The 18,864-nt window shown below is 45.4% G+C and overlaps 1 protein-coding gene across 4 annotated transcripts in view; it reads right to left on the bottom strand.

Annotated features, from left to right (window-relative positions):
• Positions 1-2,187: 2,187 nt before the first annotated feature.
• PTCH1 (patched 1) overlaps positions 2,188-18,864 on the bottom strand; it is a 68,201-nt gene continuing 51,524 nt past the window's right edge. The window contains exons 17-24 of one of the 4 annotated variants that reach the window (XM_029203534.1): positions 18,425-18,608; positions 16,684-16,964; positions 15,107-15,244; positions 12,078-12,220; positions 8,650-8,749; positions 7,811-8,065; positions 5,650-6,193; positions 2,188-5,093 (exon numbers count right to left, since the gene is read on the bottom strand). In XM_029203534.1, the coding sequence (XP_029059367.1) occupies positions 5,651-6,193; positions 7,811-8,065; positions 8,650-8,749; positions 12,078-12,220; positions 15,107-15,244; positions 16,684-16,964; positions 18,425-18,608 (1,644 nt within the window). In that variant the 3' untranslated portion in view covers positions 2,188-5,093; position 5,650. Of the gene's footprint in view, positions 5,094-5,649; positions 6,194-7,810; positions 8,066-8,649; positions 8,750-12,077; positions 12,221-15,106; positions 15,245-16,683; positions 16,965-18,424; positions 18,609-18,864 lie in introns of those variants that run through there. The other 3 variants (XM_029203536.1, XM_029203535.1, XM_029203537.1) reach the window with 3 other exon arrangements.

Raw genomic sequence — 18,864 nt, 5'->3', positions numbered from 1 at the left:
CACCAAGCTGAGTTTGGGTTATCTCTATTGGTCACTTCTTTTTGTAGCAGAGTTCCCTGTGTCCCTCCGTTTTCCTGAGGTCCACCATGTTCCCAACAGACCAGAATGTCCTTTCAAGGTCCTTCTGACGGCAGTTGTAATTTCCTGTCAGGTAACCTATGCAGAAAAGGTGTCCAACATGCCTTCCAATATGAACAGTTAAACAGATTCGCGTTCGAGGCATGTTCTCATTAGGTGCAGGCTTCATTAGAAGTAATTAAAACTTGGCAAATATTCTTGTTGGATGATTAAAAGGTCATCTCCACTTCTCCTTTGGGGAGGTCATTGCCAGTTACCAAAACTGAACACCTGCCTTTACATCAACATGGCTGCTGCCTGAAACTTAGGAGCACACGGCATTTCCGAAGCTGACAAAAAAAGTGGGGCCTTACGTTTACCTAAGTCCTGAATAAATGTGGTGGATTTTGGGACACAAATCTGATTGTTCTCCTTAGGCCAATATTAAAAACTAAGTTAGCTTACTTAGGTGTATGTAATTTCTAAAGAATATAAAATTGAATGGCAATGAATGGTCATCTTAGTGGTATAAAAAACACATCGAAAAGAAAGTGTCTCTCAGTTTGAATCCCAATTAACGCAATTAGTGTTTTCCATGCTCAGTTTCGGTGTACTGTATATCCAAAAACCTTCCCCTAGCTACTCTCACGCTTCTGTATGAGGGCCTGTGTTGCCTTGGAGGCTGAGAGGCGGTGATTGAACCAAACTCAGTGCAGGGTCCAGAGGCTCTTCTGAGTCTTTCAGTTGACTCTTCCTATCCCCTCTGGTCCAGACCTCTTCACAGCCACCATTGCTTTCAACCTTCAGAAGTCTGCGAGGGACAGGCATCATCTTTAATTTACGTACAGATGAGGACACAGAGGCCCCAAGGTTTCAAACGACTTGCCCAAGTCACAGCTGGTCAGCTGGAGCCCTCTCGGTGGGAAGGGTAGAAGAGGGTCTGGCCTGGCATGGACCTCCCCTCCCCCCCACCCCCGGCCTGTTAGGTCATTGGCCCACACCCTCCAATGAGGCCTGCCCCACAGCTGTGGCAGAGCACTAAGAAGGGAATTCCTCTCTCAACTCCCAGGCACAAACGCAGAGTTCACGGGCCTCCACTCTTCCACAGATGAACATGTGTTTTTGTGGAAAGACCACACAGAGGAGTTGGGATCTCTATGCTGTTTCCAGATCTGGCCTACATTGGCTGTGTAGCCCGAGTCAAATTATAGAACCAAGGCCACATTCAGCTGGAAGGAATTTAGAGATTGCCTCTGCTGGTGCATCAGAACCACCAGGACAGCTCATGGAAGCACAGATTCCTGGGCTTCAGTCCCAGGATTCTGACTCAGTAGGTCTGGGGTGGCACTGAAGATCCTGCTTTTCTAGTAACCTTCCAAAGCATGAGAGTGCCGCCGATACAGGCACCCCACGTGAGTGTCACTGGCCTATGATAACCTTGTCTTAAGATGGGTCAGCAAACATTTTCTTAAGGGCCAGGTAGTAAATATTTTAGGCTTTGCAGGCCGTACAGTCTGTGCTGCAACTATTCAATTCTGCCGAGGTAGCTGGTAAGTGGCCGTGGACGATCTCTACATGCATACGGGCCTGTCTGTCTTCTGATGAATCTTCATATCAACAGGAGGCCCCAGGGCTGTAGTTTGCCGATTCCTCACCCCATGCTGATAGAATCTGAGCTCTTCCCCACCACGCCTTGCTTTCAGCTGTAAAATGGGGATCTATTCCTGGTCTTACTTCTCTCCGTGGCTACGATGAAGACAAGGTACGATAAACACTCAGAAAATACATTTTGTATCAGGTTCAGTCAGTCCCATATTGTCAGCTATACTGTTTTTAAGCACAACACCTTCCTTTATTTTAATAACCATTGAATTGGACTTATAAATATCCCCTTGAATTATTAGGCATCACATAAAAAGAAACACAAAAAGGCTAAGAGATGACAGAAGGAATCATTTTGAAGGGTAACTTAGGAACTCTCTTTGTGTCAGAAAATAAAAATGTAGAACTCTTCCTATGTCAATAATGCCTCCATGAAGGAGAACAAAAAAATGAGTATTTAACAAGGTTAGTCAGACAAAAAACAAAGTTTATGACGGCGTGACACACTACTACTGCCTTCGTAAAATATTTTAATTAAAAACCATTCCATAAACAGAGATGTAACCAACAAGTTATATTATTTTTTATTCATGTTAGAATTTCTATCAGTGTTTGAACATTAATATTTAGAGAGTTTGTACATTTTTGCCTTCTGAGGTTTAAAATGAGAACCACACTAGGTCACAAATGGTAACTAATACACATTCCACAACTGCATGAATATTCACTCAATCTCACTCTCTTAACACTGTTAAACATTTTCTTCTTGCTGTACTTTACAATGAAAAGTGTGCCCCACTCATGTCTCAGCAAAGTTCCAGACATTATGGATTCATCACATATAAATTCTTTAAAAATATACTTCTGTCAAAAGACTTGATGACTACTATGTACACTACAAAAATAAATTTTCATATAAATAAATTATATGGCATACTTTTATCTTTGTAATTGAAATGACACAAACCCATTTCTGCCCAAATGGGCAGACAATGAGACCCAGTTTGAATATTTCCTTTAAACTCCTTACACTAAAACCTACCATGAGTCCTTAATGAAAATGTTATATACTCTGAACTATTTAACATTAGTAAGCACTCTATACAAATAAAAATTCTGTTCAAAGGTAAAACATAGCTGTAATAGTGTTTCCAATAGAAATAAAATCCCTGCATTTTTCTGTTACAAACTGGCATGACAAATACTGTAGGAAAACATTCTTATGATACAAAATTATAAATATCAGCAAAGATTTTTTTTTTAAAAATTAAAACATCCAAATGAACAAACAAGACAGACAAAATAGAACTATTTTAAAAAAGAGAGAGAGAAATTCTGGTTGCCTGCCAGCCCCCGAGTTCTCCCTTTGCCAATGTGACTACTGGAGAGAGCTCTACGCTGTGCAGAAAGCAGGGGCCAGCCAAGCAGTCAGGCACCATGCAAGCTGGGCTCAGGAAAGGAGTGAGGGCACTCCTCGAGCCAGAGGGAAGCAGACCTCTGAATTTTGCATCATCTCTCTCCTGGATGCGGGATATTAAGTTTTCTGAGCAGAGCTGAGTGTTAGGTAGACAGACAGTGTGGCTGACAAGAGGCACCAAACAGTAGCAGTGGGGCCATTTGGGCCCCTGGCATATGAACACACGCATCTGGTAGCCACAGTCTCGCGGCGAGTTTTACAGTCTGAGGTCACTACACTGCTGGTACTACTGTGGGCCGTTGCCTTTCGAATAAGATTTTCCATGTAAAACAGGAGGCATAATGGGAGCTGCCATTTGTGCACTCCTACAGTAGCTTAGTCTGGGTACCGAGTGCTTCCCCAGCATTTGTTGGTCTCTGGCTAAAAGCCTACGAAGACCAAACCTCAGAGCAAGAAAACAGAATTGATATGGAAGCAGATCTTTCAAAATAACACCTGGTTGAGAGATATGTCTCTATATACATTCTTCAGTGGGGGTTATGCGATTAGCATCTTCCTGCTCTTCAATAAATGTCACATTGAAAGAATACTAACGATGGTGAGAAGAGGGGGATGAGATACTTAGGAAGCGTGCACCCATAATGTTAATATTAACACTTGGAGGATCATCCTTCTGAAGCTCATATCCTACAGAATTTCCGATTCCGTATCTCCATATTGGATGCTCACTATTTTAAAGAGGAGGCAGACAAATCCAGAAAGCCCCAACCGTGCCATTTAGCAAGAGAGGGAGTTTAAATTGTAGGGACTCAAAACATCACCTCTGGGTCTGTTGTGGACCCAGAATTAAGAGGTCATTGTCTCCAGAAGATTTCCAATCCACTCTTAAATTTGGGTGGTGATAGTGGTGGTGGTGTGTGTAAGAGTGTGTGTGTGTGTGTGTGTGTGTGTGTTGTGCGTTGGTTACAAGAGAGGTACAATGAAGGCTGCGTACTTTAGAGGATATGCTCACGGCCCAGCTGAGGCTCCCACTGGGCATGTTCTCTAGGTCTTTAATACCAATGAAGATGAAGAGATGTGAGCTCTGTACCCTGAGGTTCCAACATCCACCACAATGGTCCATGCGAAGGAACTTATCTCCTCTGAGGCACAAGTTGGGGTGTCTGGATGGCAGCCAATAATCTTAAGAGATGCCCTGAACTTGAAGTGAGTCTGGCAAAAGGATAAAGGAGATGTTTAGGGCTAGCCCTCCACCAGCGCTAGCACTATAGAGATATCCTGACTCTTCTTCTGGCCTAAGGTAGAGCCCACCACGGGTTCACAGACAGTAAAAAGAAAAAAAAGAAAAACAAAAAATCACAGTACATTGGGAAATCACACACATGTTCACACACACAGCCAAACAAGAGAGTCTCATCCAACTACACCTAGAGAAGCCACCGGGGTTAACGTGCTTTCTTCATACTTGCTCATTAAACAACAACAAAATTATCACGCATAGCGTGTTTGAAAGTTAACAGTAACATTTCATACTACCACAGGGTTGTGATATGCAAATTTAAAATATTTTAAACAGAAACCTTTACAAAATAATCCTATTACATAAGCAATATTTGCATAGAATTATACAGGTAAATTATACAATATTTAAGCAGCAGCAACATATGCTGAAATTTAAGACTAAGTTAAGCTTGGTTGTGGCACAGAGACCAATGTACAAATAGGGAGGGGCTCCGCTGCGGTCTCCCCACCGCCTGCTCCGGAGGCGGGAGTGCAGAAAACCCAGATCACACTACTTTACATCCGTTCCCTCGTATGTTACACATGTGTACACCTCTTAAATATTTATAGAAATATTTCACAAAATAATACAATCAGTTACAGTAACAATGAACTGCTGTCTGGCACATCACACCTTTCTAACTCCGCAGCTCTCTCCAAGCAGTTCTGGTGGGGCAGGGTAGGGGTAGGGAGGGGCTTCCAATCTTTGGCCTCTTTGCTTCAGATTTTACTCACCCTTTAAAAGAAAAAAAAAAAAAAAAAAAGGGAGTCAAAGTAACAGGTCTACGAGTTCCCTATTTATAAAGCACAAACACAGGCACAACGGGTCTGGGGTATAGAGATCAGGATGGTGGGGGATGGGTGAGGGCATGAGGGGCTTCCAGGGGTGGGTCATGATCTCTCCCTTGACCTGGGGGCTGGTGACAGGGATGTGCTCACTTTGTGACTGTTCACTGAGCTGTGCGTTCATCAGACATACCTGCTATGGCTTTAAAAGACTGAAAAATAGGTCATAGGGACAGCTGTCAGTGTCTCTGTTGAGATGCATTAAACCTCCACAGGCTAACTGTGAGGGACAGATCCAATCTGGAACTCAACTGGTTCTCCAAGGATGACGAAGCTTGGACAGGCAACCCTGCCTGTGGGTAAGAGGTCACTGCGGTTCAGTAGGGGACACATCAGTGCCCAGGGCTCCAGGAGGATGCAGCCATCTGCGTCCCTCTAAGTCCCTGAGGGGTCACTGAAGAGCAGTGCCTCTGAGGCCCACCCACCTGCCCACCGGCCCCGCCCACCTCAGTTGGAGCTGCTGCCCTGGCGCCTCTCCTCACATTCCACGTCCTGTAGCTCAATGACCTCCACCTTGGGATCCCTCCTCTCGCAACGGACGTTAAAAGGCACGTGGGGGTCCTCAAACAGCCCGTGGTCAGTCTCAGGGTAGTCCTCGTAGCCCGGGCGAAGCCCCCCTCGGGGGTTCCGACTGGGCCCGGGCGGGGGGTGCACTGCAACAGTCACGGACGCCGAGGCCGTCACGGTGGTGATGGGCTGGCAGTAGCTGGGCACGGAGCTGCCCGTGGCAGTGAACGCTGGGTGCCGAGGGTTGTGAGAACGGGTTCCCCGGGGGCCCGTGCGGTCCCTATTGCTAGGGCCAGAATGCCCTTCAGTAGAAATTTCGAAAGCGTCTCTGCGCGGTCTGTAAGGGGGCGGCCTCAAGCATTCTCTGGGGGCCTCTCTTCTGGGCTGCTGGCCTGGCCGTCCGGGTGGCAGGGACCCTGAGCCCAGATGGGGCTGCTGTCGAGGGTTGGAGGGTGGGTGCTGCCTCGGTTCAGGATGGACCACCTGCAGAGGGCAAGGGCAGGCTGAAACAGGCCGGGTGCTAACCCCAGGCTGGGCATCGGCCCCCGCTGCCCCAGCCCTCCCTTCATGGCTCTGACTACCGCCCGGCCACCCACATACAGCTCTTTCTGAACTAGAGCTTAGTCAACCCCACAGATGGCTGGAAGCGCCCCAGGGAGGGACCAGGGGCCTTCCACCCACAACGACGTGGCAGAGGTACGCCCTGTTTGGACCCTATGCCTAGGCTTTCTCCAGCACGGCTGGCCGGACACATAAGGCTGCTGCCCATAAATGCAGGGCTGTGGTCTAAGTACCCGAGCTGCCTCTCTCCCACAGTCTGCCACGCCACCCTGCCGGGTAGAATCTGATCTCGAGCTCCTCTTCTTCTAAAATGACTAAATGTCTGGCCCTGGCTCGCCCAAATGCAGGACGTTGCCCGGACGTTACCTACACTGTTGAATATGGTAGCCATTAGGGACATATGGCTATTTACATTTAAGTTAACTAAAATTCAAAATTCAGCCCCTTAGGTCGCACTAGTCACATTTCAAATGCTCCACAGCCACATGTGGGCAGTGGCTACTGCACTGGAGAGCATTTGCACTGTCACAGAAAGTTCTACTGGGCAGTGCTGCTCTATCCTGTTGTTAGGAATCTGGTTTCTGGGTCTCTGTACAAAGCACGGAGCAACACAGTGGCCACATCAATCAAAAGGACCGTGACCAACTTCAAAGTCGTTCAGCTTGTACCTATTTTTAGGCTCCCGCTGAACAAAACCAGATTCACACTGCAGCTCAGCAGGCATCGTCACGGGGGGTAAGAGGAAGAAAATTTAGGTTATTTGGTTGGCCTCTCTCTCTTTCATGGAAGGGCAGCTCCAGCCTGGGACTGGAATACCCATTTCCTGGAGGGACAGCAGGAGGCCCCCTGTCAGAGCAACAGGAGCCTTAGAACATTCCTTGGGTTTTGTGTGCTGTGCTCCAGGCCTGGGGGGCCGAGGACATCCTGGGGAGCACGGAGAGGGGAGAATGCAGTTGGGGCTCCCAGGGCCTCTGAGAAGAGGCTCCGGGCTGCTCACGGTTTTCCTGAATTACTGAAGGCTGGTTCTCAGCTTCTCTGCTCCTTCCCGCCACCTAGGATACGAGCTTGGAGCCACAAAAGCTTCTGGTGAAGTCTTGGACAATAACGATTGAAATAATTTTATACCAAGGGTAATTAAAAGTAACAGAAGTGGAAGGGAAAAGAAATCACTTCTGCTGGCAATAAAAATACCATTACATTTTAAAACAGGTATCATCCTACAATGATACGTAGCTTTCAAAAAAAGGGGGGCAGGGGGAGCAAGGCATGCTTTACCTCCGGTCCTTAAGCTCAAACTGTACTTAGCTCAAACATGATATATGCTGATGGATGTTCTGTGTAGTCACCAATACTGGTCCCTGCCCTTTTCAATCTGTATGAGATACAACCACATGAAACTGACATTTTTATAGTTTAAGAAGAGCCAAATATTGGCAATTTCATATGAGTCCACCTAACCTATACATTTTTTGGCATGCTGTCTGTGATTTGCTGTTCAGAGCAGGCAGGGGCTGCCTCCTGCGGTGACTTATGACTTACGGTGGAGCGGGCGAAGACAGGGTTCTCTGTGGCTTCCACGATCACTTGGTGGGAAGGGCCCCCGGTGCCCTGCTGGGTCTCGTAGTGCCGAAGCTCCTCACTGATGCCCGAAACCGTCGTCTGAGAACTGTACTCGGAGTCAGAGGAATCAGACCCGTTGTTCGTGTGACCAGGGGGCAGAGCAAACCGGACCACACTGGGGGGCGGCTCAGGGGAAGGGGTGGGCAGCCGGTTCAGCCCGTTGGCTGGAGACACCTATTTAAGGGGATTCAATATTACAGGTGTTATCAACCATTTACCTGGTGGCCACACTTAAGGTTCAAAGCACAATATTGTTCAGGGGTCGCTGCCCCTCCCCCCCCCCCCCCCCCCCCCCCCCCCCGCCCCCCAACACCCCCCCGGCCTCTCACGCTACCCTGTATTCACTTGGCTCAATCCCTGCCACTTTGAAGACCCTTGGGCCTGACAGCTGGAGCGAAAGAACTGCCCTCTGCTTTCACACTCTGGAAAGGCAGGCCGTGCCCTTTTTACTCCTGTTCAAGCCCAGATATTCTTCTTGAGTGGAAAGTGCTTCATTGATAGAACCTACAAGACTCAGGTTGCCAATCACTAGGTTTCAAAAATAAACAACCTAAACCAAATCAAACCATTCCCCCTACATCCCCTAAGACTATTAAACTGAAGAGAAAAAAAAGCCATAGTTATTTGAGCTGTTTACTGAAGAAGTAAACAACCAGCAAATGTGGATATACTTAAATACCTAAATTAAGAGTGACACCAGGAAAAACAATATTCAGGTGGTCTGAGGGCTGCACTTTACACTGGCAACAATTACTGACCTCAGGATACGGTCCGAAGAAGGACAAAAGGACTGGCAGCAAAACCAGTCCATTGAGAACACCCAGGATTGTTAGGATTGCCAGGACAGCAAAGAAATACCTTGAAGATAAAAGGGAAGCAGGAACATTTACCATGGCAAAAGTAAATTAAGCTACCCTTCACGTGCCCAAACGTCAGAGCCAAAAATTAACAAAACCCACACCAGTGAAAAGGCTGGTACAACACTGCGTTTCAAATTCAGCACGAGACTAGTTTTTTTCTTTTCTTTTGTTTTAACCTTATGACTTTGAGAACTACATTCTACAACCCAAAGTGTTAGTTCATGAAGGGAAGAAAAAAAATTAGGTTTGTTAATTTGCTGAAATCTCATGGCATGTAATGTTATTTATGAATGTGTTACACAAACACAAAAATATGGAATGTGACCTGAATGGCCGAGCAGACTGAAAGCACAAATACAATGCAGAGGGGCCCCGTTCATGAAAACCCAGCAGAAGCAAACAAATGAAGTGAAGGGTGTAGAATTTAAACAATTTAGCCCAGGAGGAAAAGCAGCCCACTTCTGCAGGCAGCTAATCCACTGTGAAATGCTTCTGCATCTTAGAGCAGAATCTCTAATTAAGTCTCCAGCGTAGCAGGTAAGGCTTTCCCTGGGCTTTCATTAACTGCAACTTTCTGCCCAGAATTCTGTGAGTTCCAGTTTTACCAAATAGTTCCAATTGCAATCTTTTTAGAACACTGGAACCAGCTTTCGGCAAAGAAAACACTGCCCATTCTGTGGTTGCTGGGGCATTTTCGGGGGAGGGCGGTCCACAATGACGGGCTGCTCTGCCGGCCAATCTTTTGTTGAACAATTTAGCATCTCTGAATACTCTTGTTTTGCGTCAGCCAATTCAAACATAAAGGCCGCAGCACCATGAAGAAGAGGAGAGTGCACAAGTGGCCCTGCTTTCCCACCGTTGAGGGCTAAGGTCTGGGATCCTTCACGAATACCAAGGTGAACCTGTCAGCCAGGGAGAGTCGCTGGAGGATGTTGCACACAGCTGGAGGCAGCGGGCTCCACGCAAGCATGCGTTTCTGTAACTAACGGTTTCTAGGGCAATCCTGCTGGAAGTGGGCTGGGGTGGGGGAGAGCTCAGGATGTTCTGGGAAGAGGGAGGGCAAGATATCTATCTGTTAATGGTCCTCTTGATCATAAAACGGAACAGGCACCAAACTTTGCTGTGCCTATATATGTTTCAACATTAGATGAAAGGAGAGAGAATCTCTATAAAAATACAAATACCTCGCAGCTATTGTAAACATTAGAAACTTCTGAGCTGCATTAGTAAAAACCAAGCAGCCGATGTCTTGCACTAATGTAAACTGCTTTAACTTTAGGCTGAGGCATATATCAGCAGCAGGCATTAAGACATTTGCATCCCATCCATCTGACTGCAGAATAAACAGACCAATTAGATTTCTGACAGCTTAGTGTATACAATGTCTGCTCATTTAGTCGACCTCAGTGAGGGCTTTATCAGGTTAATCCATCCAGTTCTAGAAAATGGGAAGCCCTTTTAAGTGCTTGAAACAAGAACCCTGATATCTCTGGGAGAGAACAAGACGCCATGGGTTAGATGAGAGAGCTGGGATCCTGCTCTCCACCGAGGTCCCAGATGGTTGTTCTAATTCAGCCTACGTTTCTTCTCTGTGGCTCCCTTGGCATCCCCCACAAGGCTGAGTTAGATCCTCTGAGATCCCATCACACTCTGTTTCCCATGGTTTTGAATTGCCTGTGACCTTGTCTCTCCCCCCATAGACCGTAAACTATGTACAGGGGGACGGGGTCTACGTTACTTGCAGTTGTGTGAAATGGCACTTATGAGGTGCTCACTACATTGTGTTGAATGAGACATTACACAAAGAAACTCTATTTGACATAGGGGTTTTACATCACAGAGAAACAACTACTAATGCCCGAATAAAGGAAAAGTCAAAATCAAATTAAGAGCTTAAAACAAAAGCCAGACCAAAACCTTCATCTAGTTTAGGCATATGTCTACCTGATATTGGCCAACAGGGTGTACTAATTGGGCTTGTTAAGTGATCAGTCATCTGTGCTGAGAGGATCAGCAACGTGGCCATCATCTGGGAGCTGGCTGGAAACGCAGACTCTGCTCCCCACCCCCAACGAAGTCTGATCTGCACTTACAGAGAGCCCCAGATGACTCACGAGCACGTTATAGCTTGAGAAGTACTGGTCTACACCTCTCCACTCATTCTCCACCCAAGCGACAGTGAGCCAACCCTGGCACTCATTCTAGCAAGGCTAAATCTCCATGATGCCGACCCGCCCAACGGGGTAACGTCACAGCCCAGTGGACTGATCTTTTCTCGTAATAGAGAAACGTTGGCTACAACTTAAAATCCTCTTCTTTTCACTTGGAATTGAAAGGCCCATCGCAACATACACATCAGAAAAGCCTGTTTAGATTCTCTCTCTAGATTATCAAAATGTCCCCAACGATCCAGTCATTTCTCACATTTCATTCTGCTTTACCATGGTCCTAATTCTGGACTATCTTTTACTTATTGATGATTCTGGCCTCGCCCCTCCACGGAGCAACAGCGTTACATCCAAGGGCAGCTTTGTCAAAAAGCTGCGGAGGCTGTTCAGAGAAGAAAATGGTCTTTCCCTGCAGTTCTCACATTCTTTTTAAAAGGAAAACTTGCTCTCCTTTTATACTTCACAAAGTCAAATCCTTAATTAAATTCACCAGAAACTGCTTGCCATGAAATCCAAATTGAAAGATGTATCCAACTAGGCTTGGATTTCAAAAATTTATTGGTGTTAAGTCACACGTTAAATGCTTCTTAAATCTTAGTGGCAACTCAAATGTGAAATCAAGGCATGTCATCTTTACTTCTTAAAAGAATAAAATCTATGTGAAAATTGTAGGCATCTGTACGTTTTCCTTTCTACAGTTTTGGAGGAGAAGTAAAGGTCAAATTCAGTCAATTAATGGGAACCAGGTCATTTCTTTCTGTTGGTATTTCTAACCTCAATAGCAATAACTGGGATATCGGTTTCAAGTTGTAGAGTTGCCTTTGTTGCTAGCCCCAAACCCTCCATCTTTTCTCCCTAAGATATTCCCCAAGACAGCTCTAGAAGGGAGCTTGCTTTTATGCCTCTCAGGATACCTCTGAGTTAATAAACTCAAAAGAAAGTGGAGTCACAGATTGTGGCAATCACTTCACAATGTATGCATACATCAAACCACCATGTTGTACCCCCTTAAATATATACAATATTTATTTGTCAATTATACCTCAATAAAGCTGCGGGGTTAGGAGTGGGGAGTAGAGTCACAATGAAGACATGCTGCAATCTTCCAGAGACAGAAGGAAATAAGCAACAGAGATCACATTAGAAACTAACGCTTACCTGACAATGAAATCAAACTCGGATCCTGCAAGCATCAGCACTCCTAACAGAGTGGAAACGGCACCATCCAGAACAGGTGCAAACATGTGCTCCAGGGCGAGCATGGCCCTGCGGTTCTTATCGCCAATGGCTGTTAGAAAGGCCTGCGCAACGAGGAGAGTTCAGATGATCAGATTCCTGGACTTTACTTGGTCAGTGGCCAGCTTCGTCTTCAATGCTATCAGCCACTTTCACCTGCCTCCACTGAACCTCTCAGATCTTACCCTCTATCTACTGGCATGTTTAATTGGGGCTGCTCAACTAGCTAAATCTAGGCTTACACTAAATTGACCTGTTCGTGATAATGGGTTGTATTTGGTATTGATGTAAATCTTGAACATCAAGAAGAAAAGCATATTTACTTTAAATTTAAAAACCATGCCAAAACTATACAAATGAGCAAAATGTTCCCTTCTTTTCACCGTTACTCACGCTTGAGTTTACTCCCCACACTTAAATGATCTAGCATCATTCACATGGGAGACCTCCAGTTGTGAAAGCGACAGCATTTTGCCCGATTTTTTGAAAGGTCAAGATCTTACTTCCAAATGGGCTTAGCACCTGGGTGCTAAATACATATTTCCTCACTATTATGCTGAGGTTAGAAATTCTGTCACTGTGTTCCAACTAATGTGTTTGTCGTACATGTAAGTACCATGAAGGGATCACAAGAAAAACACAGGGCTGTAAATTCAATCAAGTCTGTTCTAAATATGTGTGGATATATCTCACCTCTTATGCATTCTCTAAAGCTCTTCTAGGTCAAGGATACTGTTGATACCAAATGGGAACTTTATGGAGATCTTGGTATATCAGACTGTTGGCTTGAGAGTGTGACCCAGGATCATTTTAATGTGGGTTAGTTACTGTTACACCCTGCCTGTTCCCCCAGTGGGACCCAACAGGGAGGGCTGAGCCTGGCAGAAGCTTGCTCTCTGAAAGTTCAGGTTGCTCTAGGGTGTGCCGAGAAAAGGGCTTGGGGCCCTTGCAGGTGCACTAGGGAAGGACAGGACGTTATTCTACTTAATGGATGAAGAAATAAAATTACACAAAAGTATGCAAAGGTGCATTGTGAATTTTCATATTTTTCTCTGAAGTGGGGTCTATATATGGATGCTCTTTCAGAGTTGGGAGATTTTAGGGTCAAAGTAGTTGTCTTTTTCTCCTGGGAGGAAAGCACCAGGATGGTTTGGAATCATGTCGCTCTGTGCTGTATCTGGGCCGTGAGGCCACAAGGGTCAAAGCTGGGTTGACCTTCTTGCATATAACTTATGCTACTGAAACAGTAAACTGCTAGGCGCCCATCGATTCCTTGACGACTTTCACATACAGGACACGGTAAGAACACCATGTCCTGTGTGTGGACAGTCTCTTGATGAAGACCTGGGCTAGCAGCACAAAGCCAAGCTGCCTCTCGAGACTCCTTCAATTCTCAGGAGTAAATCTTGCGTGAGGAGTAGAGGAGTTCCTTCACTGTTTATTCAGCACCGGTATGGATATTTATGTTCATACTACCTCAGAGATCCAAGGGGCCGCTACAGTTTAAAGACTGTCGTTAGCATTTCCACTGCAAAGATCTGTTCTAGGACCACCCTTGTGTGTAATGCTAGCTACCAAGAAGAGTGGTTTTCATTCACATCAGAATAAAATGATTTGTGGGTTTTTAACTCGCAGGTAATTTTTCTCCTTTTTAAAAGAAATGATATCGTAATTATGTGTTCTCTAAGCTCTAGGCTCTTCTTTCTAAAAATCCCCTCTCCTTCTTCCCAGCTCAATTGAGGAAAGTAATTTGGGTAGGCTCAAAATGTAGAAAACTGTTTCTATAGATTATCAGCTTTTTATTATACTTTGGGGGAAAAACAGGTTAACTGCAACAAAACATTCCTTCTGAAATATAAACATTTATAATCTCTACGTAGCATAAATACGGCCCTGAAAGAAGACAACAGAAGGTAGAAGGCAGAAGCATCTGTCTAGACACCCATGTGTGTAGCTATGTATGTGCCATGTGTTAAGCCCAAAGAAAATCCATGCTAGAGACTGCAAAAGCAAGGCTTTTTGCAAGAGCAAAGGCTTTTACTCAATCAAAGTAACTTGATCCAAGTCATAATGCTTGGTTTCCTAGCTAAGCATTCCAAACATCAGTATTTATTCAGTCAGTAAGTATTTACTGAATGCCTACATAAACCCAAGGACGCAGACTATAAACACAAGTGTGTACGGAACATAATTTACACATCGCTATAGGGCTTTTGAATGATTCTCCGATAAATGTATACGATGGGTTTGTCTCTTGGGTTAGACTCCTCTTGAAGTTTACTTTTCTCCCACAAAGCATTCACAGGACTGTGCATAGAAAGAGCCGGGGGAGGGGGGGATTCCTATTGAGAGCAACGCTAGTTCTCCTACTTTCTGCTGTCATGAATTTGGAAGCTGGGAGGTCGAAGGAGCTGGGTGGGCTCAGGTGGGAGAGCTAGTTCATCAGCCCCAGGGTACTTCCTCAGCTGCCAACTCACCTCACCCTCCACTATGCCATCCCCACCAAATCTGTGAGTGTGGTCTCATTTTATCCCTGCTTTATGACTGTGATTTTAAAAATTGTGTGTATTCATGCACACGTATACACCATCTGTCTTAGGAACAGCAGACAAGTTCAGGACCCGTGGTGACACAATTGACGACACCAAATGAGCAGAATCCTTCCTGGCCCACTCGGACACACCAAAGACACTGCCTACTGCTGACGTGGCCTGGCTTTCACCTTTGACACCCTTTTCCTTAGATTTCCCCCAGAGGGAAAGGAGTCCGGCTGAACTTCAGCCACTCCCAGGGAATGTCTGTGCTCTGAAGCCTTTTTGCCGTGATGTGTGTCAGGTGTGTTCCTTGATGTTGGAGAAAATGAAAAGGTTCCCAACTTGGAAACTAAAAAGAGCTAGAGGAAACAGGTTGCCTTTTTAGTGAATAGCTTTCACTAAAAACGTCTCCCATACCAGAGCAACATGAACGGTGAACTCCACCCCGATGCCGACGGAAGCGATCAAGATGACCACAGGCACGGCACTCAGCTTGATTCCAATGAGGCCCATCATGCCAAAGAGCTCGATCGTCATCAAAGCCAAGACTGTCACCTTGAAAAAGACACACAGGATGAGTGGCTGGGCACAAACACACTCTTGGTGTTGCAAAAGTTTTTTCAAAACTATTCCCCGAGCGCAATCTATAAGGAATTATAGAAACACGCACTCACTGCTGGCTACAAATTTAATACAGTTTAAAACAAGGTGTTTCCTTCTGTTTTGATCTTAACCATCAGAGACCATCCTTCAACTTATAACTGAGTTGCCACTAGAGTTTTTGGTTGCCTTGCCCTCCATCCTTAAGAAAGCTGATCGGACAGGGTGAATAAAAGTTCTTTTACGTAAAAGTAGCTTTGCTTTTGCTTGGAGAGTCCATGGACTGAGTCAGGATGACTTGGGAGAAAGGGGACGTGTGGTCAGCTGATGTGGGTCAGGTTACAGCCCCTTCACTTTGAAGAAATGTGGAGTTACTGGGGTGGACAAAGCAAACAGTCAAATCCAAGGAAAAGCTTTTATTTGCCTTTCTTTCATCTGCCTTGTAAAAATTTCTAGGGGGATGGAAAGAAAATCTGTGTGGCAGACTTTGGAGTTTTTTGGGCCAAAGAGGAGAAAATACAAATAAAACAATGAACTACACAGAGACAAAAGAAGGAGAGAACGATCTTTCCTTCTGGAGGTGGGGGGGTCAGCAGGCAGTGAAGGGGGGACAGACAAGTACAATAAAAGTTCCCTTTGCTTTCTTTTAATAAGCTAATGAAAGATGGATAACATCAATTGCTTAAGTACCATGAAAACTCCTATAGACTAAACATTTACCTTTAAACATACCTGTTGCACAGACTTATGGTGCAGAAACAAGACCTGGTCTCTGTTTTTATAATTCTGGCACTTTGAAGGCTATACCACAGTTCATGGAATTTAAATACTGCCATGATTTTATTAGACTCTACCCAAAACTTGTTTCAAAATCTGAGAGTATTATACTTGGAGAAAGAATGCAAAAAACAGGTTGGTAATACTCGTTTATCAATTCTGCCCAAGAGTTAAAACAAACACACCACACAAAACCATCCCTAAAACCATTTAACCATATACCACCATCCTAACCTTCTCGAATTATCGCTCCATTTAGAAGAATCTTCTCTATATTTGGTCTGGGATGTAGTAACAAAATGACACTTGAATTGAAAAAACAGTTATGCTTTGAGTGCTTGTATTTAATAAATGCACAGCTCTATATTATGGAAAGTGTGCTCAAAAACTCCCCTATCTTTACACAAAAAGTTTAAAGGAGAGGGGACAGAAGATTAAGGCCATTAAAGGCTCTACCTAACCATGAACCTCACCACCTCCAGTAGAATAAATACAGTATGGATGATGCAATCTATACCCTCCTCCAGAGGCCCAGACATAAACAAAACTTCCCGGCTGCAGAAAGAGCTATGCTGAAAGGAATGTGACTTCCACAAAGACCCTTAGAATAAACTCACAATGATCCCGGCCGTCCAGGGGTTCAGGAGGAAGACAGCACACACGAGGAACGTGCAGGCCAGCACCACGCTGATGGACAGGAGGAGCCAGTGGCGGAGGCCGATGTACTGCTCCCAGAAGAGGAAGGGGTAGCCGTTGGGGTAGCTGGAGAGCCCCAGGCTTGTGTAGTTGTTGCAGATCGTTCTGACTTTTTCAATTGCTTCAACGAAGTCTGAGGTGTCACGCAAGCCGTTGAGGTAGAAAGGGAACTGAGCGTATTCGATGGGCTCTGCTGCTGGGACTGGAGAGAGAAAGGCAACAGGGAGAGGGCCCATGGATCAGGGGCTCCTGGCAATACCGAGAAAGGCAAACGGACGCCATCCAAGGGTGGAAGAAATGCAACAAGCTCCCACCGTTAGCCATCCCAGACGTGCATCCCCGGATTCTCCACCATTGCAATGAGAAGAGAAAGAACTCGGCAAGAAAGTCCACTTACTGCACCTCTTTCAACATGAAGGACAAACAATACCAACGATGGTCTTCAGGTCTTTACAGTTTCAATCTTTGGTTTAAGAAATTTTAAACAATGATCCACCTTTGATTTTGGGGGGTGTGTGTGTGGAGGAGGAGCCTGTGATCTGTGTACTGATTTACCCTTAGATTTTAATCTTCTAGAAGCAGTCACTCTTTGCAATGGGTCTAAACAACTTAAGGATTCAATTGTGGGAACATTTTTTTTTGTTCAACGGACACAAGTGAAAATACTAAGTTCAAACTGTTTTACTCAATCACTTATGAGAACAAAATAACTCGAAAGTCATGCTTTACTGAGAAAAACGCTTGACTTTCTTATCCTTTTAGTGATCTAACACACTTAAACCTTCCATGCTTCTTTTTTTAATGCAATGCTAAGTCTTCAGCAGCAGGGGAAGAAATCCTTACACAACAAGCATTTAGTTGCTGCCGTTGTGTGTTCCAGACCCTCTGGGGTCATTCAGTTGACTTGCTAAACATGATTTGCCCTATTATAATCTCAACTATAAATTTTCATTAAGACAAGCCTTGGCTGCTTGCCACAAGGCTCTGAGGTTTAGATACAGGGAAGCACAACCCGCCTGCTCTCCAGCCATGTTCGCAAAGGGACCTGTCTTCTTTCTCACGTCCTCCCTTGGCCTCGTACCCAAGGTATACGCTACTAATATCTCTAACACAAATGCAAATTAAATCCATCCAGAACCACCTTTCAAAGTCGGGGCTGAGAGGTGAAAGGAAGAGGACGCTGTTGTATACAGACTTTTCTGCTCCGGTTTAAACAGCTTTGACAGAGTACAGGTGCTTGGTGGCTTATAGGAATGACCCAACTTGCCAAAAATCCCTTCAACACCAGAGTTGACAAAGTTAAGATAAACATATAATCCCCAGCGATAAAACTCTGCAACAGTAACACAACACTCAACCTGGAGGCGTCCCCAACTTTCACATGGAACAGCTGGCATTAAAGAGAGCGGCCTGGTGGACGTTTTAGAGTCAAAGGCACGAAGGGAGATTACAGACTCTTATTTCTCAGTGTGATAGAGCATGAGTTGCATTCGATTACACATCCTCATCTGTCTCCCAGAGTTTTAAACTAAAAGAAATATATTGTTCTGTTTACACTGTTGAACCCTGCGTAGTGTCAACGGATGAGGGCCGCGACTGAGCCTGGAGGTATGGCGTGTAAGGAGCCCCATAAGCTTGCAGGCCCAATGGAAGGCTACTCACTTCTCAGCCTGGTTTCTGGCATGTAGTCGGCTTTGTCGTGGACCCACTCAGGACGGTGAGGCCGGATGTTGGCTTGGGAGGCGGCGTAAGCCACGGGGTCGTTGCTGACCCAAGCGGTCAGGTAGATGTAGAAAGCGTTGGGATTAATGATGCCGTCTGCATCCACCAGGCGCCGTTTAGTGAGCTGCAAAACGGGCAGAACAGAAGCCTTTCAGAGGGGTGCTTGGGGTAAACACACTCCTGCCTAGAGAGAATAGGAGCGGAGCTCTGCACCAGCCTTTGCAGCAAAGGAGAGAATGCCCACTGTTTGCAAGTACAGAAAATCCCATCAGAACACCTTTGCTTTCTTTCAAAATGCACTTATCAGAGGATGCGATAATCGGCATGTTTATAACACACACACACACACACACACACACACACACACACACACACACACA

This window comes from Monodon monoceros, unplaced genomic scaffold (assembly GCF_005190385.1).
Source record: "Monodon monoceros isolate NGI ecotype Baffin Bay Population unplaced genomic scaffold, NGI_Narwhal_1 Super_Scaffold_5, whole genome shotgun sequence".
NCBI lineage: Eukaryota > Metazoa > Chordata > Mammalia > Artiodactyla > Monodontidae > Monodon > Monodon monoceros.
The sequence above is the reverse complement of the archived record's forward strand: the minus strand, read 5'-3'. Positions and strand labels throughout refer to the sequence as shown.